General features: G+C 52.6%; 4 protein-coding genes across 4 annotated transcripts; 2 read left to right on the top strand and 2 right to left on the bottom strand.

The window, feature by feature from the left end:
• Positions 1–317: 317 nt before the first annotated feature.
• On the top strand, positions 318–13,381 carry PHYSODRAFT_296092 (hypothetical protein; the record flags this gene model as incomplete). The annotated part of the gene is made up of 12 exons (XM_009520804.1): positions 318–725; positions 994–1,223; positions 1,298–1,475; positions 1,566–1,919; positions 1,951–2,616; positions 2,683–2,778; positions 2,857–5,172; positions 5,247–8,733; positions 8,811–11,233; positions 11,299–11,444; positions 11,511–11,914; positions 11,994–13,381. 12 exons carry the CDS (start codon positions 318–320, stop codon positions 13,379–13,381), a joined length of 12,096 nt encoding a protein of 4,031 aa, XP_009519099.1.
• A 555-nt stretch (positions 13,382–13,936) lies between these two features.
• Positions 13,937–17,276, top strand: PHYSODRAFT_344537 (hypothetical protein). The gene is made up of 3 exons (XM_009520803.1): positions 13,937–13,996; positions 14,082–16,458; positions 16,541–17,276. The coding sequence occupies exons 1-3, from the start codon at positions 13,957–13,959 to the stop codon at positions 16,698–16,700; spliced, it is 2,577 nt and encodes an 858-aa protein (XP_009519098.1). The 5' UTR covers positions 13,937–13,956; the 3' UTR covers positions 16,701–17,276.
• A 95-nt stretch (positions 17,277–17,371) lies between these two features.
• Positions 17,372–19,825, bottom strand: PHYSODRAFT_324988 (hypothetical protein; the record flags this gene model as incomplete). Its single annotated transcript, XM_009520802.1, has 1 exon — positions 17,372–19,825. The coding sequence occupies one exon, from the start codon at positions 19,823–19,825 to the stop codon at positions 17,372–17,374; it is 2,454 nt and encodes an 817-aa protein (XP_009519097.1).
• Positions 19,826–20,040: 215 nt separating this feature from the next.
• Positions 20,041–20,597, bottom strand: PHYSODRAFT_255126 (Kazal-like serine protease inhibitor domain-containing protein; the record flags this gene model as incomplete). The annotated part of the gene is made up of 2 exons (XM_009520801.1): positions 20,041–20,243; positions 20,333–20,597. 2 exons carry the CDS (start codon positions 20,595–20,597, stop codon positions 20,041–20,043), a joined length of 468 nt encoding a protein of 155 aa, XP_009519096.1.
• Between the last annotated feature and the right edge of the window lie 1,575 nt (positions 20,598–22,172).

The raw sequence follows: 22,172 nt of genomic DNA, 5'->3' as shown, positions 1-22,172 counted from the left end.
TGAAAGAGTCGCATATTCTCTCCATGTTCCTAGAGAAGCCAGACAATATACGACGTCTAGGCGTAGCTCTAGCGTCGGGCTTGGTCTGTAAAAGCTTCCTTAAGCATCGGGGCCATGTTGCTCTTCAAGATCACTTGTGTACACCACATCAACTATTCCCTTTCTGTACAAGTTTCAGAATCAAACATTTAGACTCCTTCTGGAAGTGAACAAAATCCAATACCGATAAAATCAAAATAATAATGTAGAAAACACGAAGAAAAACACAAAACGTGTGCACAAATCACTTTTTGCAAAAAGTTAGTTGAAGCAAAGTGATGGCGCGCAAGCTGGGCGAGCGGCTCGAGGAGCTGGCGGCCTTCCTGGCGCACCAGCACGCCGTGGACAGCGTGGAGGAGACGCTGGACCACCTGCAGACGGAGATCGCGGACGCCATGGTGCGCTCGCGGGCCTCGGCGCAGCAGTGCACCATCCTCCTCTTCCAGAGCGCGGAGCCGCCCAGTCTGCTGCGCTTCCTGGCCGCCAGCGCGGACTTCGCCGACGACTCGCGCAAGAGGGAGATCTGCGCGGCAAGAGGCCTCGTGCTGGAGCTGCTGGCGTCCTTCCTCAAGGCCTACGGGGACCACAGGGCGCTCACCAAGCAGCACGTGGTGGACACGTACAAGGCCTGCCAGCAGACGGCGCGCGCCGACCCGTTCAACCGCGTCAAAGCCCACGCATTAGAGGTAAAGTATCTCGTCTATTACTAGTGAGAGGGAGAAGTAAGGGTTGATTTTGCTGCTGCTGTTGCCCTTAGGTGGTCGTCAATGTGCTCAAGTACGCGGACAACCGAGTTTCCAAAGACGACGTTGAGCCCAGAGCCTACGTGGACAAGTTGTTCTATGATATCAAGTTCTCCAAGGCCACACAGACGGCGAAGGTGTTATTTGAGTGTGCTTTCTGGGTGTTGTGGTGGGTGACTCACTTGGACGTGTTGCCTTACTGTCTGTACAGGGACAAATGCTCGAGGTAATCGGCCACTTGGTGGAGAAGTTCCCGCAAGATATGGAGGAAGCGGCAGCCCCGCTGCTAAGTTGGAGTGAAGACGCACTGGAGAAGCAGTTTTCCAGCAATGCGCCCGAGATGATGATGGTGAATGGGCTACTGTTTGCGCTGGCTCGGCTGCTCGAGTGTGATCCTGAACGCTACAAGGGAGATGAGGGTTTGCGCAAGAAGATTTACTCGTGAGTTGTATGATTTGGGCGGTTGTATTTGAGGAGGAGCAGGCTAACGTGTGCGATTGGAATGGTGTATGCAGGCATTTGTTGACAGTTTTTGCCACGACTGTGAGCGGGAATCTCTCACGGTACCACGTGACAAACTCGTCTGAAATTTTCCTGGCGAAGCACGCGCACATGTTTCACCAAGAGATTGGCCCAAGTGGCCACGTGTGGTTTACGTACATGAAATTTTGCTGCATGAGTGAGAACAAAACGGTACGTCATAGCATATACCCTTCGACGAAGCACGTGGTTGATTTGCCTCACGAAGAGCCGTATTGCGCTTTATTTACTGGTATCTGCCAGGTCAAAGAGCATGCGTTCGCGTGCTCGAATGCAGTTTTTCAAGCCTTGAATGCGTACTTGGCGGGGTCAAAAGACGACACGCGGAAGAAGTGCTTGAACAAGATTTTGAAAGAGGTCCTACCGGTTGTGAGTGATCCTGCCGCTGGTACGACGATGATGGCATTCGCAGTTCAATGTCTTGGGTGGCTCGCTCGATCGATCTACGTATATCTTGGGCCGAAAGGTTACAGCAAGATTGAAGATAAACTAAAAACGTTTGGCGAGACACTATTGGCACTGGATGCAAAGGCAACAGCGTGGAGATGGCCACTTGTTTCCCAATATGTGCAATGCGTTGGACATTTCGTTCAAGAGGTAAGATGCTTTGTTGCGTGTATACTATCAGCATACTTGGGGATACGTTTCAACATTGACATTTGGCACATGCTTTGTTGCCGTAAAGCGTCGTGATGTTCCACTAGATCAAGGCTACGTCAAGTTCGTAGGGGACGTGTTATGCCATTTAATGGCAGCATATCCTCAGTGCCTTTGGAAGTCGAAAGTTGTGGTTCACAAGTCGGTTATCGTGGTATTTGCCGCATTGTCAAAGTGGACAGTGATCGATTCTCTCGTTGATCGATTTATGCTTCACACACTGATGCTGAGCATCTCGAACGTCACGGACCCGGATCAAGCGGTGAGGGGCTATCTTACCAAAGAGAAATTATTTGAGAAATGTCCTGACTGTCTGATTTTTTTATTCTATGCACTGCAGGTTATTTATCACCCCGACACGGGCGAGTTGGTGACAAACCTTCTATACGATTACGAAGGATTCTGGTTGGCTTTGCTTCGTCGCCGCACTAAAGCGCTTGGAGATACACCGGTAGAAACATCTACCAGTAGCGACGATGTTGAGATGAAGGAGCCTACGGATGCCGGGAGATCTTTGCAAGCGATGCTTTTCGATTCGACAGTAAAGCAAGTCGTTGGTATCATTAGCCAGCTTAATCTGTCCTACCAGTTCGATCTGCAATCAACCAACAACGGGAAGAATGCGACTGGATACACGGTAAGTTCGGATTGTTAGGGATGCTTGTGCCTCGAGCTAACTATTTCTGCTTCCATTGGTTCACAGCCAATCGTTCCACGCGATCACTCGATTATGCTCAACCTGACGGAGTTTATTGAGAGAGTGCTTGGTAAATTGCCGAGGTCGCTGTTACACCCATGGGTACGTCGTTATATATGTGAAAGGCTTGAGGGTATTATTTCCAAACATTAAAATGACATGGCGTTGCTGGTGAAACAGATCCCCCCTCTTATGCAACAAGTGTTTGTTTTGGCTTCCAAGTTGCCGCTGGTTTCAAGCTTTTACCGAATTGCTACAGTTCTTGTTACGGCCATTGATGACCTAAAAGACTTCGAAGCCACACCGTATTTCGACGGATATGACTCCGATCGTCAGGCGCGGTTTCGTGATGACCTTACGCGGTTCCTTCAACGGGTTTGTGCTCAAGCGCGCTTCTACCAGGATGAATTGCTTTTGACGAGTGCTGAGTTTGTTTTGGCAGCACCAATAGGATTGACAGCCCTTGAAGCTCTGATTGATGTCGTAGGAGCAATCTTGGAGCTTGGGAGATCCTACCTCCCCGCTGCGATTGTCGCCATTGGAGGATTGGAACGTTGGCAAAAGCACTGCCCAGACAAGCTGGAAGAAGCGATTTTGGAAGTCGTGCCGCTACTCGCAGCATATCTGGATCAAGATGGGCTAAGCAGCGATGATGTGTCTTTGGTGAAAGCAATCGGGAAAAGCAGACTGACTACCGATCCTAGAGCAGAATCCGACCTCGCTCAGCTACAGCGCCGCATCTTGTTACTTTTGGGAAAGTGTGGCGGCAAAGTATCGCTGATGATAAGCGAACCTCCTTCGGTTGCCAATGCTAGTGGTAGCATGGGAAGTGTTTCGTCACCATTTTTTCGGTTGGAGCTTCAACTTAGCGAGGTAGCATTGTCACTGGCGATGGATCCTATCATCTCACATCTCGGAGACTTAGCAGCCAACAGTTCCGTCCGGCGCGTGAAAGCAAGCGCGAGTGAAGGCTATCATGCTTTGGTTTGTTATTTATGTGGCAAAACGACGACGCATCCACATGCAGCGGGCAAGAAAACAGTATTTTACGATCTGTGGCGAGGGATATTTCCACGTGTTTTGCGTTTAGCTACGGACCCAGAGAAGATTTGCAGATCACTATTCGAGCCATTGCTTTTTCAGCTGCTTCGTTGGCTTGCATCGAATAGCGACACATTTCCGTTCGAGTACGCAAGCATGCTGGACGAGTTGACCCGTAGTTTATCGGATCCGGAGACTGCCGTCCGTACGATGTCAGCTCGGAGCATTGCGAGTCTCCTCTCACGGGCCCTCGAAGATACATCTGCTCAGGTTAAGGTCGAAGAAATCTTCGAGAGAGTATTTTCGTTGTGCCGCCATCCTGGTGCTGTGCAGCGCAGTGGAGCCGCCGCCTCCATTAGCTATTTCCTTCGATCCTTAAATGACGAAGATGGAGCAGTGCTGACAAAGTTTGCGATGCCGTGCCTGAAGAACCTTCTGTATGCCCTGCGCTTGTGCCATTCTGATGCTCAGAACAACACAGATGTATCACGGGACGTCATTTCGAAAGCTGTTATGAAGATTGAACGTGGAATATGTCGCTTCCCGCAACTCTTTCTGAAAGGGAAAGGGAAGACAACCTCGCGACAGGATGCTGCGATTGAAGGAGGTAGCATCCTTCAGCAAACGACAATTTGGCTGTTCCAGCAGGTTGGTGCGCGTGAAGTTCTCTTTCGACGTTTATGTCGACAGCTTTTCATGTCATTCAGCGGATTGGTCGACAAGTCGAGTTCCGAATGGATCGATCATTATGCGTCAACGCACGGCAACGATTCTGTTAAGGTCGTGCTAACGCCGATGAGCTCACTAGCTCACGCGCTACCCGACATGTCAGTTGAGTGGTTGGAACAGTTGTCTGCATCCATTGAGAGTTACGTATGGTGCGTCAAGTTGCTAGGGCCGAAGGCAGATGACTTCTTTAAGCTTCGTTCGGTGGATTCGCGACAAGAAAAAATGAAGCGAAAGCACACGCATACCACGGCGGATACAAGTGAACGCAGCTGCCAGCATATACTATCATGGGCGATTGGGCATTTCTTAAAACATGGAAATCCTTGGGAGGGCTCGCTGATGCCGTCACACTGGATTGCAGCATATGCATCGGTTTTAGCATCGCTGTGCAGCTGTATCAAGTCTTTTATGAGCTGTGGCACTGAAATTCTTCGGGATGTTGCTGACGTGGATAGCCAGACCTTCCGTTCTGCTGTGGTTGAGAAACTTCTCCAGACACTACTGCATCGCGATGATGATTGGGCAACTGATGCAAGCTCTTTTGACGAAATTGAAGACTTCTGTGCTGGCGTTGTGGTACGGAGCGAAGAGTGGGCCCATCAAATGCAGGAATCGGTGGACACGTTGCTTTCAAGTTTATCACCGTGCCTTGCCGACGTGAACAGCAATGAAGCTTTTGCCAACCATGCAAGGACCATCCAGAGACTGTCCTTATTTGGAAGCAAGGTAAGCCGTCTAGCTTGGGAGTGATCCCGGGTGAAACCTTGTTCTAAGTCTTTTGTCATAATTTTGCTCCGCAGGTTTTAAGTACTCAGATTATAAGTCATCCCGTAGCGGACAAGCACGCGACGACGTTTGCTCTCGTAGCAAAGAAGACACTCCAATATGGGCAGTACTTACCTGACAACTACGCCGTGGCAATTGTGGCTCTGAAGGCTGCAGCTGCGTGCGGCTGGAAAATTGTTGACATATTCGTGAGCCCTGCTGATCGACAAGTGTACGGCCCAGTACTCAACGATGTGATTCACTTCATTCCTACGCTTGCTGTGTGGAAGTGGAGTGCTAGTGAGTTGGTTTCATTGTCACTGACAAATGACTACGTGGTCAACGTTCTGGCCGATGTCCTGCATCAAGTGACCAGCTTTAAAGTCTACCCGGCAAAGTTGAGCGAATGGGATGTGTTCACTAAAACCTTAGTGGTGAATATCAAGCAATTCATCAAGAATTTAGAGACTGTCAAAGCGGACACGCAGCGGACGCTTTCACTACTGCGAGTTCTCCGATATTTTTTGGAGCTGTGCCAGCAGTGCTCCGAAGACCTGGTCGGGGCTGTGCGCATCGGGCCGATCCCGGATATCCGGGATGCCATTATTTCTCTTCTCAAGGAGCGTGGATGCAGCTACCTAGTGAAAGCTGAAATTTTGCAGATGTTGTCTCTGATGGGGCCCACTTCGAGACTGGTTGCAAGCGACCAACAGTCTTCAAATCCGATTCTAGAGTGTCTCGTGGCGTTCGTTTATGATGAGTTTCCGATCGTCTCGACAGATGTCTCTCGTGGATCGAAGAATTACGATGTGTTCCACTTGTTATTTCCAGAGCTATTGGGTGTTATCGAGCGAAGCAATTCAGTTGCATACCTTAAAATTATTTACCCAAGCCTGAAGGAAGCCGATAAACATCTTTTCAGGGCTGAAATCAAGCAGATGCTGGCAAGATTCTCGATCGCACTAGGAGGCACTGTGGAATCTGGCGTCTCAAACAGCAGCGACAGAGTACGACTACAATTGGGAGCTCTCTTGGATGTGTTGCTGGATCCTGCGCTAGAAGTTGCCATTCGAAAAACACTGCTAGAAGAAGTGTTTACGCCTCTGATTGAGTGTCAAACTGAAGACACATTACAACGGTTTTACTTGATGGAGAGCACAACGAAGAAGTCAACCGTCATTGGCGTGCTTGCAGCGCTGATTTCGACTTCGGCTGAGGTCACAACCGGAGGGAGCCGCATAGGCGTGTTCGTGACGTTTTCTTTGGTTGAAGTCCTGTATCGACTAATGGATCCCGAGGTTGTTCGGACCGACATTAACTCGGCTTTTCTGGGTCACAAAAACGGAAAGGGCCGCGAATTTACAATGCTGGTGTGCAAATGTGCGAGCAAAATGGTAACCAAGGCATACGGAGACACCGACGAGCTCATTCGCTTGGCATGTTGTGCAGCCTACAGCTGTCTGCTGACCGCCGTGTCACGGACACAAAAGCAAGAGAAGTTCTTCGACCAAATTCTGTTCCAGCCAGCACTTTGGAGCAATATCCTAGACCTCTCACATAGTTATGAGCTGCCAGCTGAGACGGAGAAGTTTGCTACGATACCTCTTTCAAGCTTGTCTGCGGTTTCACTGCAAGCGCACAGTGACCCCAATGTATCAGGAAGCTCCAAACCAAAACGAAATGGACCCGCTGCGTTACAGTTCTTTACTTCAAGTAGCTTGAGCATGGACGCGGACACCATGGGAGCATCTGCCATGACTGTGCCTTTGGATATTGATCAGATGACTGCTGATTATCAGAACGTTGAGATCGAACTAGATGAATTCAACCGGCACCCTTGCATGATTCCACTGGTGCGCGTGCTGATGCAAATGAAAGCGGACTTTGGTACTACGTGGGGAGAAAAGGCAATGCCTGGCTGGATGAAGAAGATATTTGATGTGCTTGTCGGCTCTTCAACTCCTCTGAATGTGCGCTTATTCTTAAGCAAGGTGGTGTTGAATGTCCCGGGAGTATTTGAGATGTACGCATCGTCATGGCTACCTGCGGTCATGGAAACCCTTCTCGACGCGACTAGTGGTCAAAAGACCCCCGAATTCAGCTACCTTTTGCGGGATGGTTGTAATCTGATGCTGGATAGCTGGAAGAATATTGCGGTCTCACCTCCCAAGGCCACAGCTGACCGCTTTATTAACGAGCTAATCAAGCTCTGCCCAAACCGGAATAATATAATTCGGGACAGCAATCTGCTGTTGATAACGGATTTGCTAGCGATTTGGAAGGATTTGGTGAGTATCGAGGTGGATCTTCTCAAGAAGTACATCTACTCGGATGATGATGATGGCAGGATGAAGTCGTCAAAGCAATTTACTGCCCTCCAAATTGTCAGTGCTTTGCTAAGTGCTGGACTAGCGGACACGTTAACATCCGAAGAAGAGGAACAAACCATCGAGGATGGAATTTTGCTGGTGATGAAGAGCAGGACTACATCATTGTACACCCTGGCATCAGAAGTCGGTGGGCTCTACTTGCAGAGTGCAAATCCTTTGCAGGGCGACGAGTTCATGTGCAAGTTGACAAACTTAATCATCGGCTCCTACAACGATGAAGACTTTGGCCGCTTTCTGGCACTACTACGCAATGCGTCGATGCATCATCCCGAAATGATTGACTCGATGATGCTTCAACGTCTGTCGTTCGTGCTGCCCAAGTCTGTTTCGGTGGATGCCTGGGCTTTGCTTGCGGCCGAATCTCTGACTAACGCAGCCGCGAACGAGCATGTTGCCAAGGATATGTATGCTCATGTGCAGTCAGTTCTTGGGCGTTTTGTGGCACACCGGCACGCTGGAGTACAACAAAGTACTCTTCGAGCTGTGTCGTGCCTTTTGAATCATTTGGCTATACCTGAGATCGAACGATTGGTAGCCAACACATCCGACGGTGGTCTTGGCATGCTTAGGTATTACGAAACGCACGAGCTCCCAGAATGTCGCGGGATGTTATTTAATGTTGCCAAGAAGTTGTACGAAAGGGATGTGTCATCTCAGGTGAAAACACGACTGAAAGCTTCATTACTCCGCGGACTGTGCGACCCAGATGGACTACTAAGAAAAGAAGCATTTGAGTACTGGAACAATTCGGATTTTATGAAGAACTCCTGTAGTGACCGGCTTCTCGCGGTCTTCGGGTCTTTGTACTCCCAAGATTTTGACGAGAAATGGGTGCTGTATGCGACGAATTTGCTTGTTGGGATGTCGAAAGAGAGCGATGCGTTTGAACGACCATTATTCCCAAGTGCGTTGGGCGGTGGCGAGTATGCAGAAACCAGCATTGATGTGACTTGGGAGTCGACAGCGCAGTCAATGACACCGCTGTTTTCTGTGGAAGCCGACACATTCAGTGTTCGACGAGGTTCAACGCAGCAAAACAACAATACTGCGCACTCTTTTTCATCGGAAGGTGGAGGATCAATAGGTAGCACGTTGCAGTCCCAGTTGTTTACCTCCAATTCGCACGCTTCAGGTAAGCACATGTGTTCTCTTACGGAAGGTTATAGGTTTCTAAGCTATTTTACTGTCGCCTGTGCAATTCATCTGCAGCAGCATTAACACCAAACTACAGTCAAAGCTTTGGGGAAGTGGAAGCTTTACAGCAGAGACCTGGAAGAAGACGCTTTTCTAAACAATGCGCTACTGCAGCGTCCGTGAAAGACCCGTCGAGTTATGACAAGAAGGCTTCAAAGCGCCATTTTCAAGACCAGTATGCTCTGCAAAAGAAGCAAGAAGAGGCTCGGGTGACCCGAGAGCGAAAAGAGCGCCAGGCCCGCGTATCAATTAAGAGAAAGTACCGCGTCGGTGAGTTTCCAGACATTCAGATTTCGCAGCAAGATATTGTGGATCCCATCATAGCACTCTGCGAAGTCCACGTCGAAACATCAAGTCTCGTGTTCGGTGCTCTGTTCTCATCGATTGTGGCAAACCCGCACTTTGAACAGTCTGGAAACATCCCAGAGCTAGCGGATAGACTCGAGAAGACGTTGACCCTCTCCAAGGCATCCCCGGTGTACAGCGGCTGTATCATATCAGCATACTTCGCCAGTATTGTCAGAAGCCCTAATCTTTGCGAAAAACTGGTTATTCCAGCAAAGGCTATAGGGGAAGCGGGTCTGTCCAGCGGAAAGTATCACCTCAGTGAGTTGGCACTGGAAGAACAGTTGATTTATGGCATTCAGCATAATGGTCTGGGCCTGAATCTAGGGTCGGAGGAATCGGTCACAAGTTGGGATCTTCTCCACAAGCTGTTGAGCACGGTGCACAAGCGGAACTTTCTGATCGCGCTGTCAATGGCATGCGCCACAACAGACGAGTCCAAGCTTGCTCTCCAAGCACAACTATCTGGAGACCTCCCGCTTGCCATCGCGTCGTATAAGAAAGCAGAAAGTACGTTGGATTCACAATTGGACATTCTCGACGGTGGAAAGTCTCTTGCGACTGAGACGGATGCCACGCGATGCCGTTGGCAGCGATTTAACTGCTTGGAAATCTTAAACAACTGGGACACATTGATCAGCGAGATTTCCGATTTGAATAAGAACGACAGCGAGTTTTTGTGGAAGCAGCGTGCGCCGTATCAAGAGCAAGGTGTCGGGCATTACATGCGTTCCTGCTTAGGTCTCGCGGAGGCTAAGCGAAGTGACAGCTCGAACAGGGTGGAAGATCTTCGCAGCTTCGTTGAGAAGGCAACCCACGATTCGATGAAGCACGGGCTTGTTCAGTCGAAATTCCCGGTTGAAGCCTGTATGGCGTACCTTTCGGTGGGTGACAAGAACCAAGCACGTGTGAGTATCGAGAACTTTTACAGCAGCTTCCTGAAAGTATGGAGAGAGACTAGCTCGATGGCGTCATCCTCTCGTTTGGAGCTGATGCAGTCTCTGTCATCAATGGTGGAGATTGACGAAGTATTGCTACGTTTCGGTGGTGATTACCAAAATCCGCACGAGACGGAGCAGGTTGATATTATGGGTTTCATCGATGCGTGGAGGAGATCACCACCTTCCACAGGAGAGGACGGCATGGTTCTATGGTCTCAGCATACAATGGTCCAAAATACCATCGTTGGCCTTCTGCTGGATTTTGGACACGCCCAAGGCACTTTGTCAGACGAGCTACGATCAGCTGTTCTGGGGATCAAGAGCAATGTTATGCTGCAATATGCCAATGCCGCCATTTCCTGCAACATCTTAGCTCTGGCATCGAAAATGCTGAAGAACTACCGCGAGCTGTGCAACGCTCACCAACTCCCTAAGCTTAGTGTGCAGATGGTTGAGGTGTTCGTTTCGCACGTACTGAAGTTGGTTGATCGACAAGAGCACCAATCCGGCAAGGATGGCTTGAATCCAACCTCGATCAAGTTAATCACAAGATACTACGAGACAGCCACGAAAATGTTTGACAACGTGGAGATCATGAACATGATGGTAACTGCAAGTGCAAATGATCAAGTAGCCATGGGCTACTTGGAGGCGAAGGCATTTGCTAGCGCTGCAGAATTTTATGCCATTAATGATGTCGACGACAGCCTGAAAGAAGAATACTTTTCTCGCTCACTCGACATGTTCAAGGTTTCCTGTGAGCGCATCAACGCAACGGCCAGCTCGCAAGGAAAACAAGGTGAACAAGCATCAGCTGCATTTCTGAGGTGCCGGTTGACCTTCATTGAGTTTTTGAACGACTTGCTATTCAAGCAGAAGATGGAGAAGCTCAGTCAACTTGCCGACAGAAAAGCATTGGTGAAGCTACTGGCTGTAAATGTTCTTGGAGGCATGGCTGCTGGAGATCGTGAATGCGCACACTACTTCCCTCAAATATGCGATGTGATAGCGCCTTACCCGGACATCGTGACTGATTTTGAGCAGTATGTTCTCACAAAGTGCCCTCTCTGGACATGCCTACAATGGTCGGCTCAGCTCATGGCTCTGCTGAACGGGCCGATCGGTGGAACGATTGTTTTGATTTTGGAAAAGGTGCGTTTCAACCATCTCTTTAGGATGTAGTCCTCTCGTTGTAATCTTCGTTGCTGTTCTCGCAGATGGCCGAGAAATACCCAGTAGCACTCTTCTATGACTTCATGGTTACGTGCAAGTCCTCCATGGACTCATTCAAAGTAAATCTGCATCGCCTGGAGGTTCTGCTCGCCAATCCAGTGATGGAGAAATTCGTCACTGCCTTACGACTGTACGTCTTGTTTCTTACAATGGGATTCAATGTTGTAACAAACTAACCCTTGTTTGAGCTGTGCAGAATCCACCACCCTGAAATCCGGTTAAAAGAGGGTCTACGAGAGATCGCCAAGCTCTTAGAAGACAATCGAACGTCAGATGCACGGCACAAAGTAGAACTCCTGTGGAAAGACTGTTTTTCGCCTGATCGTCCACTACTCGGAGCCCAGATCGGCCGCTACAATCGTGACTGGAGCCGGAAAGCCAAGCGAGACGTTGAGAAGATAATGGGCAAAGATGGCAGTAAGATGACCTCAAAAACGGTCAACAGCGCTCGGGAGTGGATCATGAACCACTTCAGCGTTACCCCGGGCAGGTTTGGAATCACGAAAGACATGAAGGCACACCTCGGAGATTTTGCAGAATGGCTCGAGGAGTTTGATCATTCCAGCTGCTCGCTGGAACTCCCAGGACAGTACACGGCGTGTAAGTTTGCATGTGGGGGTTTAAGGTTATGTACTGGCATACTCACGTAATTGTTCTTGGCTCTTCTTTCGTGGCACAGCTTGGGGCCCGCCAGATCCGTCTACACATGTGCGAATTTTGAGCTTTGACTCGATGCTTGGGGTGCTGGCCTCGAAGCAGCTGCCGAAAAGATTGACGCTTCACTGCAGTGACGAGAAAGACTACACGTTTCTTGTCAAGGGCGGCGAAGACTTGCGCCTCGATCAAAGAATTGAGCAGCTCTTCGGTGTGATGAACCAAATTCTCCAGGCAGACCCACGGTGCCGTGATCAGAGACTCTCTCTTACTATCTACGACGTGATCCCCATGACTCAGGAGATCGGAATTCTCGAGTGGGTTAGTGGTACGTCGACGTTGAAAGGAGTTATCGAGGCGCAACTGCAAATCGACGAGCGCTGTACGGATCTCAAGAGCAACAAGAGGCAGAAACTGGAACTGTTCAACACTACGGCGGCTAAGGCGTACGAATCGTTTCTCCTGAAACAGCGTGGCGCGAGCTTCAGCGCAAAGGTTGTCGCTCCTCGCTCGAAGGACGTGGTGGACCAGTTCGCGAAAGTTCAGGCGATGATCCCAGGGGATCTTTTGCGGCGTCAACTGCTGGGGTTGGGATCAAACGTCGAGGCGTTCTTGCTGGTTCGAGATCACTTTCTGAAGTCTCTGGCTGTGTTCAACGCGTGCTCCTACGTGCTCGGCATCGGGGATCGCCACCTGGATAACTTCCTCTTTAACCTCTCGAACGGCCGTGTGATCGGAATCGACTTTGGAGTAAGTTTTGGTGCCGGCGCAAGTATCCTTCCTGTTCCCGAGTTGATCCCTTTCCGGTACACGAGGCAGATGGACTTTGTTTTCCAGCCGTACGATGGTGCGAATCTACTAGCTCAAGAGATGCAGGCAGTGTTTGAGGCGCTGCGCGCGAAGCGGCAGGTCGTGGAGAGCGTGATGAACGTCTTCCTGCACGAACCTCTGCTGGATTGGCAGCAGTCCACCACGACGTACCAGAAGGCGCTATTTGAGGCATCGGAGGGCGATGATCGGTCAACCCTGCAGGACAGTGACGTCGACATGGAGGACGTGGAGGAGCTTACCCCCACGCGGGCGTCTCGTTCCAGCAAGAAGTTGAGTGCCTCCCCTGCTGGCGCTCCCGCTGCCACAGCATGGCTGCCCGATGTCAAGATTGCAATTGCGCGGAGGAAGTTGGAGGGCGTCTCACCCAAGCTGCTGCTGAAGGAGGAGCTGTCGCAGAACCCACACCTCAAGCCGCACATTGGCAAGTTCCACGCTCTGGTCGACGCTGCGAGCAGCAGTGAGAGCGGCACCCACGAGATGGCGGCAATGAGCTCGCTAGCGCAAGCGCAAGAGCTTTTGGCGATGGCTACTGCACCCGACGTGCTCGGGCGCACGTTTCAAGGATGGATGCCGTGGTTGTGAGCGGAGGCAATCGTGCAGGCGAGTTGTAAGAGCAGTCGACCACCAGATAAGCTTGTCACCCAACGGCCTCTTTCATGCAACACACTCTAGTGTCAATCGACCTCAACGACCATGTTCTGCTGCCAACAGGTCCCTCATAACCACGCCGTTACTGCAGCTGGGGGGGGGGTTCCACTTCAACCCATAACGGATCCCTCAATCAAATGGATCCGTTGCGGACGCAGCAGCAGCACGATTGACAGATGTTGGCCGGAGGTTAGATAGCAACGCCGGGGAATAACTGTAAAACCCGAACTGATTGGCGGAAATTGTTGAACTGCGCGATATCATTGGCTGAAAGTGTCACGTCAGTTTCAACCAATCTTGTCGCACGAAAAATGCATGGCCGAAACGACCGGGGACTAGGTCCGCCCGCCTTCTCGATCGTTTTTCCCATTATCCATCCACGCGAGACGAGCCCGAGCCAAAAGTCGGCCCCCTCCCTCTTCGCCGATCCTCCGCCCCCTGCATCGCCTTCGTGCTCCCCCCTCCTCCCTCTGTGCATCCCCCCTCCCCTCCCCCCTCCCTACACAACCATGGACATCTCCGCCGCCCTCCTCAACACCCAGAGCCCTGGTACGCATGTGAACGTGTATGAATGTAGCCAAACCTGTCCGGGTCAGGATACGCTAACCTGTCTTGTGCCTTATCCTGTCTCCAGACCTGACGCTGCGCAAGCAGGCCGAGGAGTTCCTGAACAATGCGCTGCAGCAGCAAATGGGCCAGTTCATGGTGACGCTCGTGCAGGCGCTGGCCTCGGAGGAGTTCGCCGTGGTGGGCCGCCAGGCCGCCGGCCTGTACCTCAAGAACGTGCTGGACGCCAAGGACGACGCCCTGCAGCAGCAGAAGATCAACGCCTGGATGGCCATGGACCCGGCCCTGCGCACGCAGATCAAGGACGGCTCGCTCGGCGTGCTGCAGTCCAACGACCCCGTGGCCCGCCACACGAGCGCGCAGCTCGTGGCCAAGATCGGCAGCATCGAGCTGCCCAACAAGGAGTGGCCCACGCTGCTCGAGTCCCTGCTGCAGAACGTGACGGGCGGCAGCGAGGGCTGCATCCACGCCACGCTCGAGTGCCTCGGCTACCTCTGCGACGAGCTGGAGGAGAACGCTATCGACGAGCAGGACACGAACCGCATCCTCACGGCCATCGTGGACGGCATCCGCGCCGACCGCCCGCCGGCCATCCGCCTCGCGGCCGTCACGGCCCTGCGCAACAGTCTGGAGTTCGTGAGCGAGAACTTCAAGCGCAAGCAGGAGCGCGACCACCTGATGCAGAAGATCTGCGAGGCCACGCAGTCGCCCGACCTGCGCACGCGCGTCGTGGCCTACGAGTGCGTTGCGGCCATCGCCACCATGTACTACGAGTACCTGGCCGAGTACATGGAGACGCTGTGCAAGCTGACGTTCAACGCCATCACGAGCGACCAGGACGAAGTCGGCCTGCAGTCGCTCGAGTTCTGGTCGTCCATGTGCGACGTTGAGCTCGACCTGATCGAGGAGATGAATTACGCCGAGCTGGAGGGCCGCACCGACTTCATCCCGTGCAACTACTACGTGCAGACCGTGCTCAACACGCTCATCCCGCTGCTCACGGAGACGCTGAAGAAGCAGGAGGACGACCAGGACGAGGACTCGTGGAACCTGTCGATGGCCGCCGCCACGTGCCTTGCGCTCGTGGCCCAGGTCGTCGGCGACGCCTGTGTTGACCTCACCATGGCGTTCATCACGCAGAACATTGACTGCAACGAGTGGCGCCCCAAGGAGGCTGCCATTATGGCCTTCGGCTCGATCCTGGACGGCCCGGACTCGGCCAAGATTGCCCCGCTTGTGCGCCAGGCGCTTGGATTCCTCATGGGCTGCATGAAGTTCGACAACATCCTGGTGCGTGACACGACCGCCTGGACGCTTGGCCGCATCTGCGAGCTGCACTACGGATGCATCAGCGGCGAGATGCTGCCCGGCCTGATGCAGCTGCTTCTCGAGGGTCTGGACCAGGAGCCGCGTGTGTCCCACAACGTTTGCTACGCCATCCACAACATCGTGAAGGCTTTCGAGGAGTCGGAGGCGGCCGCCCACATGCTGACCCCGTACTTCAGCACGCTCTTCGACAAGCTTCTGGAGACCAGCAGCCGCCCGAACGCCATGGAGAGCAACTTGCGCGGCTCCGCGTACGAGGCTCTCAACGTGCTGGTGCAGGCTGGTGCTGATGAGGTGAACGAGCACATCATGCTGCGCCTCCCTGTGATTCTGGAGCGCCTGGAGCAGAGCATCAAGGCCCTCATGGAGAACCCGGACAGCCTCCACGACGACCAGGCTGGCCTGCAGGCACTTCTGTGCGGTGTGCTCATTGCTGCCATCCAGAAGCTGAACACCGACATCGACCCGTTGGCCGACCGCATCATGCAGGCTCTGCTGCAGGTGTTCTCCACCCGCAATGCTGCGGCTGCCGAGGAGGCCTTCATGGCTGCGGGTGCTCTGGCCAACGTTGTTGGAGCCAAGTTCGAAGTCTACATGCAGTACTTCGGTCCGGTGCTGCTCATGGGCCTGAAGAACAGCGAGGAGTACATGGTTTGCAACGTTGCTGTGGGCGTGGTGGGTGACCTTTGCCGTGCCCTGGAAGGCAAGATCCTGCCGCTGTGTGATGACATCGTGGCTGCTCTTATCGAGATTCTGAAGAACCCCATGCTGAACCGCTCGGTGAAGCCGCCGGTGCTTTCCTGCTTCGGTGACATTGCTCTTGCCATCGAGGGCGAGTACGAGCGCTACGCCGTATCTTCGCTCCAGATGATCCTGCAGGCCGCGGGTGCCTGCGGATCTATTGCGACTGATGACGAAGAAGTGGTGGAGTACATGAACCAGCTGCGCGAGAGCGTGCTTGAGGCGCTGACGGGCATTGTTCAGGGTCTGGGTGCTGCCAACAAGGCCCCGATGCTGATGGAGTGTGCGCCACAGATTGGAGCGTTCCTGGCTACTTTGGCGAACGACCTTGCGACGCGATCGGACGCGGTGACGACTGGTGCGGTGGGCTTGATTGGGTACGTGGAAATCTGTGCTTGCTTGGTACTGGAATGTGTATGGTTTATTAATCTGTTGTCTGCTGTGACCTGTATAAATTAGTGACATGGGCCAGGCGATGGGCAAGGCGGTGGAGTCGCTGTTCCACCAGCAGTTTGTTGTTCAGCTTGTGAGCGAGTGCGCTAACAACACGCAGAACCCGCAGGCGCAGCAGCTGGCTGCGTGGACGCAGAAGGTGATCATGGACCTGCAGGCGAATTAAGCTTGGCTGACTTCGGCTTTGATTTCCCGCTGCTTGGCTTTCGCTGTTTGCCTTCTGCAAGCACAAAGTTGAGTGGGTGGAGGAATTGAAGTGCGTGTAAACCAAGTGTTCGATGAACCTGCAGGCGAACAACTGTAGTTGGCCCCGAGTTGCTGTCGGCCCTACCGCTTTTGCTGTTTGCCTTCTGCAAGCACAATCGCGAGTGGGCCAAGTGGTTCGAGCTGCCGATCGGACGACGTGCACTTTGTCGTGCGCGTCGGTTTTCCTGCATGTTGGAGTGCTTTGTGTGGCATGCTGACATTTATTTATCGGGAGTGTTCAGCTAGCTGGCTTACGGCAGCGTGTGCAAGTGTGCTCGTTGGCGTCGCAAGGACTTGTCGAGTGTCAAAGTGGGCTGTGTGCGCTAGTTCTCCCCGACTGGGAGGACGGGCGATGCACGAAGTTCACTGAGCGCTCGTTTGTGAGTCAGTAGGAAACCTAGTTTCCATATTCCTAGAATACAATTGCGGGGGTGGAAGGGCAGGTTCGGCTGCATGACGCAGCCAACTTGTTCGACCATCTCTCCCTTTTCCCACCAAATTGCTGGATCAATCGTGTCGTTGTTGATCGGTAGGGATGAAAAGTGTTTCTACTTGTCTATTGATATGCGAATCTGCTGGCTGCTTGTTTGTCTACAAGAGTTGCTCAAGGTCTACAGGCTTGAACGCTCCCTTGGACTCCTCCATGAACACTACGCCTTGCTCTATGATAATTTGGTGCTTGCCAAACGCGTACACTTGCTGTCCGTCGTGGAAACCCTTTGGCATGAAAGTCAAGTTGTGACTGATTGCCAGATTTTCAATGACATCCTTCAAGCTGACAGTGCTGCGAGATACGCTCCGAGGCGACGATTTTGCCTCCCGGACCGGTGACTCCTTCACCTCCTCATCTCGTGCAAGTGCCAACGCATCCTGATAGTTCATGGCCGCACTGCCGTTCAACTCAGGAACAGGGGGTTTGCTGTCATGGGGCACACCAACCGACTCCGTTGCGACCTGCAGAAGTGTGAGAGCTCCATGAAAATGTACCAGTAATCGCTCGTTCGTCGCCAGCTTGTTCTTCGCAAAGAGAAGCTTCCACCCACAGTACCATTTCTCGAGCTCGATCAGATTTGGCGAGCCGCTTACCCATTTGCGCAACACCTTGAGCCACTTGGGGAAGAACTCGCCTTCCAACAGAGCGATAAACTGACGGTCAGGGAGATGGTCTTTCCACGCCAGCACCCACGTCAGAGCTTCCAGAGATTGGTTTTCCGGGTTGATCTCGAACTCGCGGTGCAAACATCGGGTCAACTTTCGCACGATATGCCGATGAGTGAACTTGCCGTACTCGCGTTCACCCCAAAGTTCTCTCCACGGAGATAAAACAGCAAACACCGACAGGTCCGACGGATGCCATTGATTCAAGGCGCTAGCTAAGGCCAACCGGATATCAGGGTACAGAGACTTCATTGCAGATCCAAGGTAGGGCAGCCAGGGAAGAAGCCACTCGTGGATCGGTATCGTATCGGAGCGAGGGTCCCATCGATGGCACTCCTTCTTCAGACGAGCGAGTACCAGCTGGTTCAAGAAAGCCTCTTCAAATTCACTCGAGAGATATGGTCTGAATCTCAGGAATGCATCAACGCAATCGGTCGGAGCGGACTTGGCCTTCCAGTCCACAGTCACGCACTGCACCATTGCAGGCCATAACGTCTCCTCCAATATGAAGTTGTACAGATCATCACCTTCAGCCAATGTGTTTTCACGGATAACGGGGAGTACGCTAGCCGACGCACTTGCATCCTTTGCAGCCTTCTTGCTCGGTAGCTCCGTCAAGAACGATTGAACCAACCGCAACTGCTGGACAACCGCCTCACCCGACTTTTGCTCCAGTAGATCAGACTCCATTAGCAAGGCTCGAAGCGGAGGCATGCAGATCGACGGCACCAACTGCTGCAGTTTGTGAGCGTCGAATTCCAGCGGGAAGCTCCGTCGAACAGTGCGCAAGTGAGACAACATAAGCTCCACGGATTGCTCCTCCAGAACTTGTTCGCGCAGCTTATCCAGCGCTTTCATTTGCTCCACCATGGCTTGCATATGCTGCAGCCGGACGTCATCCACGTTCAATTGCGCCTTGATCATCTTGGCCTCTTTCTTCATCGCAGCAACGGTCTCCGTGTTCATGTCAATCTTCTGCGTCAAGTCGTAGATCTTGCCTTGCGCTAGATTCACCACCATCCGCACATTGTAAATGAGCTCATCGCCCAACTTCGGCTTGGCCGCTTCCACACGCTGTGGATCGACGTCATAGGCCGCTTTCACGTCCGATAGTACGCGGACAGAAGGTCCGCGCATGTCCAGCACGACGTCGCTTCTCTTCTGCTTCTTCATATCGTGAGCTTCCTGCGTCAACTCGGCCGCTCGCTTGTGTTTCCTGCGTCCAGCCACCACCTTCCTCTTTCTCCACAGACTGTCGTCCTCCACAGCACCCGCAGCAGCTCCTGCCGCCTCCTCGTCCTCCACAGTTTCCCCCTTGAGCTCCTTCTGCAGCTTCCGGTTCTGCTTGAGGTTGCTAGCCTCCACGAAGTCCCCAAAACCGATGCCCATCTGCGCAGGCCGCATCTTGACCGCGATAGTGGCCGACACGCCGTCCTCCTTCTTGCCCAGACGGCCCTTGAAGCCCATCTTGGCCAGCATCTTGGTGCCGAAGCCCGTCGTGTGCTTCTCCCAGCCGAACGTCTTGCTCTTGACGGGTCTGACCGCGGGATCCTTCTTCTCGTCGGCCCCAAGACCCATTCCAGACCCAGAACTGGGTCGGAAGCCCAGACCAGACCCTGAGCTAGATCCAAGTCCAGTTCCTGACCCAAAACCGATGCCAGAGCCGCCGGAAGCTTCGTCAGCGGCGGCGTCGGACGTCTCGGGCTCCATCTCTTGGCGCCGTCTCCTAGCCGCCGCCTGCATCGGATTCAACTCGGGTTCGGCGCTGGTGGGAGATGAAGCGTCCGGCTGTGTGCTAGTGTCCTGATCGGCGCCCTCCTGACGCGCCTCCTTCCGGAACATCCGCGCGAAGTCGGCGTTGCTCATGCCCCCGCCGGAAGACGCCATGTTTGGTGGAGAATGGCAAAGTGAACAATTAATTGGCTTTTGATTTTATTTCGTGTGTACCGGGTTTATTTGTAACGTTAAAAACGTTTCTTTCCTTTTTAAACTGCTGACAAGGTCAACTTCCATTCATGCGGTTTTTTTAGGCAACGCTGTAGACTAGACTTTACTGTAGGCTCGATATCAATCTACAGCACTGGTATCACGCTTCGTGGCGATTAAACGCCAGAGAAATCAAAGGTCTTGGACAACTTGGACGAAGCCGTCTTGCACACCGAACCATCGTCTTCTACGATGTTGAGCTCCGGGCTCTTGCACGCAGCGATCTTCAGCTTGCACGGGTTCGAGTACTTGATGCCGTTCGAGCCGCACACGGGGTTCATGATGTCAGGGCACGCATCGGCACACTTCTTGATTGAGACTGAGTGGTCTTCGCCGCCGAGTCGTCGTTTCCATCATTGCTAGCCACTTGTTGCTTGTTCTTCCTGCACTTGGCTGCACGCATCTTACACTCGTTCGTGTACGTGACCCTCACGTCAAGGCACGCGTCGGCGCAGAAGGAGTCCCAGATGCTTGGCTTTGCAGTAGCGACTGCCGGCGTGGGGGCGCCACCGCCTCCTCCGTTCTGCTTGCACTTCGCCGCCAGCATTTTGCACCTGTTGCTGTACGTGACGCCGTTCTCATCGGACACGGGGTCCATAACGGCGGGGCAAAGGTTGGGGCAAATCGAGTCGAAGACGCTGGGTGGCGACGACACAACGGGAAAGAAGCCCATCGAGCTCACGTCGTGGACGGCGAAGGTGTACTTTTTACTCCAATTTATGAACCCCTGTATCACAATTGAGAATGGGGTAGGGCAAATGAACTATCATAGCCTGCCCGGGGGCGATTTCGATCGAATTTTACCTCTTTTTAAGAACACAGGAACTCATCTTGGACGGCGCCCAAAGACGACCCTTCAAATGTTACCTTGTTCGAAGGTTTAACAAGTTATTAAACTGAGCTTAACTTTTTATCGAACCGGAGATCGCCCCGTTTGTAGCAGCGAACAAACGATTGCGTTAATCGTTTAGTAAGAGTTGACGACCGACGATTTATGCACATGGACCGTGGAACCCTTTTCAAGGGGTGGATGAATTCCGGTTAAATGTGGTAAAGGAGGCAAATGACCGCCGCAAAAAACATATGAGAGGCAGCTCCGTAAAAAGTCTCCGTTAACGTACGAAACAATGTTCTGAAGAGTCGTTTGGACGAGAGCTATGTGTAGACTGGGATAGCTAAAGAACTTGGTGTGAGGTAAGTGGAGCATCTCCAGTGGAGAATCTCCACCACAGCTGTGTCGTCGCGTCAGCGAAAACTACGAGAAACAGCAGTTTACCTCCCACCGGGGCCTCACTGTCGCTCTCCAACAACCTGAGCGTAGGGAAAGAGGTTTGGGTTCGTTCAATACCCCAGTAACGCAGCGATAGCGATAGCGCCCGGAAATGCTGTAAGAAGCAAAACTTAAAAATTGTAAGGTTACTTCGTAATATTACTGGAGTATGATCAATCACAGACAGAACACAAATTAATGTATTCTTTCCTGTCGTTGTTGTCGTTGTAATTGTAAGAGACTGAACGTGCAGCTCACTTATTCGTCTTCGTAGTCGCGAGCGTGACGTATGTGCAGCTCGTTGCTCAACTTGTAGTTGGGGGAGACGGACTAGAACGGGTTCGTAGCCGTCTAAAGTAAGCGAAACTGGACGTACAGTCACTCCGCTGCTCAAGCCGTATACGTAGTATTTTTGTTTTTCACTGTTAACGCCAGCCACACGTCGACGTAGTAAACAGAGGACATCAAGGCTGTAAGCGTTGAAATAGACCAGAGCAGCGCGTGCAGCCCAGGGCTCAAGTCGTAGTAGTAGACATTCAAGGGCGAGTTGGTAGCCGTCGAAAGGGAATGGATCTGCACGTACAGCCCGCTGCTTAAGTCGTAGTTGTACAAGTCGAGCGAGACCGACCTTGCAGGCGTCAAAGCGACGGACAGGACCGTACAGCAAGTCGGTGGTGTCGACGGGCGAGATTGCGCGTGCAGCTCGCGCCGGATCCGTAGTCCGCGAGCGGGACTGCACTTACAGCCCGCTGGTCAAATTGTAGTCGAAGAGACGGAAGACAGTGAGTTTGTAGCCGCCGAAGCGAACGGAGCTGCACGCCGGTACTGTCGTACTCAGAACAAGCAACCATTTCAGCACGAACTGACTGAAGCGGCTACCGGCAGCCACTACGACTACGGAGGCGATCTGTAAGTTTGCATTCTATGCCTACAACATCAGCAGCGGACTGTACGTGCAACCCCGCTCGGCTTCGACAA

Source organism: Phytophthora sojae (genome assembly GCF_000149755.1).
Source record: "Phytophthora sojae unplaced genomic scaffold PHYSOscaffold_2, whole genome shotgun sequence".
NCBI lineage: Eukaryota > Oomycota > Peronosporomycetes > Peronosporales > Peronosporaceae > Phytophthora > Phytophthora sojae.
The sequence above is the reverse complement of the archived record's forward strand: the minus strand, read 5'-3'. Positions and strand labels throughout refer to the sequence as shown.

Excerpts from the sequence above, each read along its gene's own strand:
- PHYSODRAFT_344537 (XM_009520803.1), top strand. The coding sequence starts at position 13,957 with ATGGACATCTCCGCCGCCCTCCTCAACACCCAGAGCCCTG. Across the intron at positions 13,997-14,081 it reads CCTCAACACCCAGAGCCCTG|ACCTGACGCTGCGCAAGCAG; the intron begins GTACGCATGTGA and ends TCCTGTCTCCAG. Across the intron at positions 16,459-16,540 it reads GGTGCGGTGGGCTTGATTGG|TGACATGGGCCAGGCGATGG; the intron begins GTACGTGGAAAT and ends TGTATAAATTAG.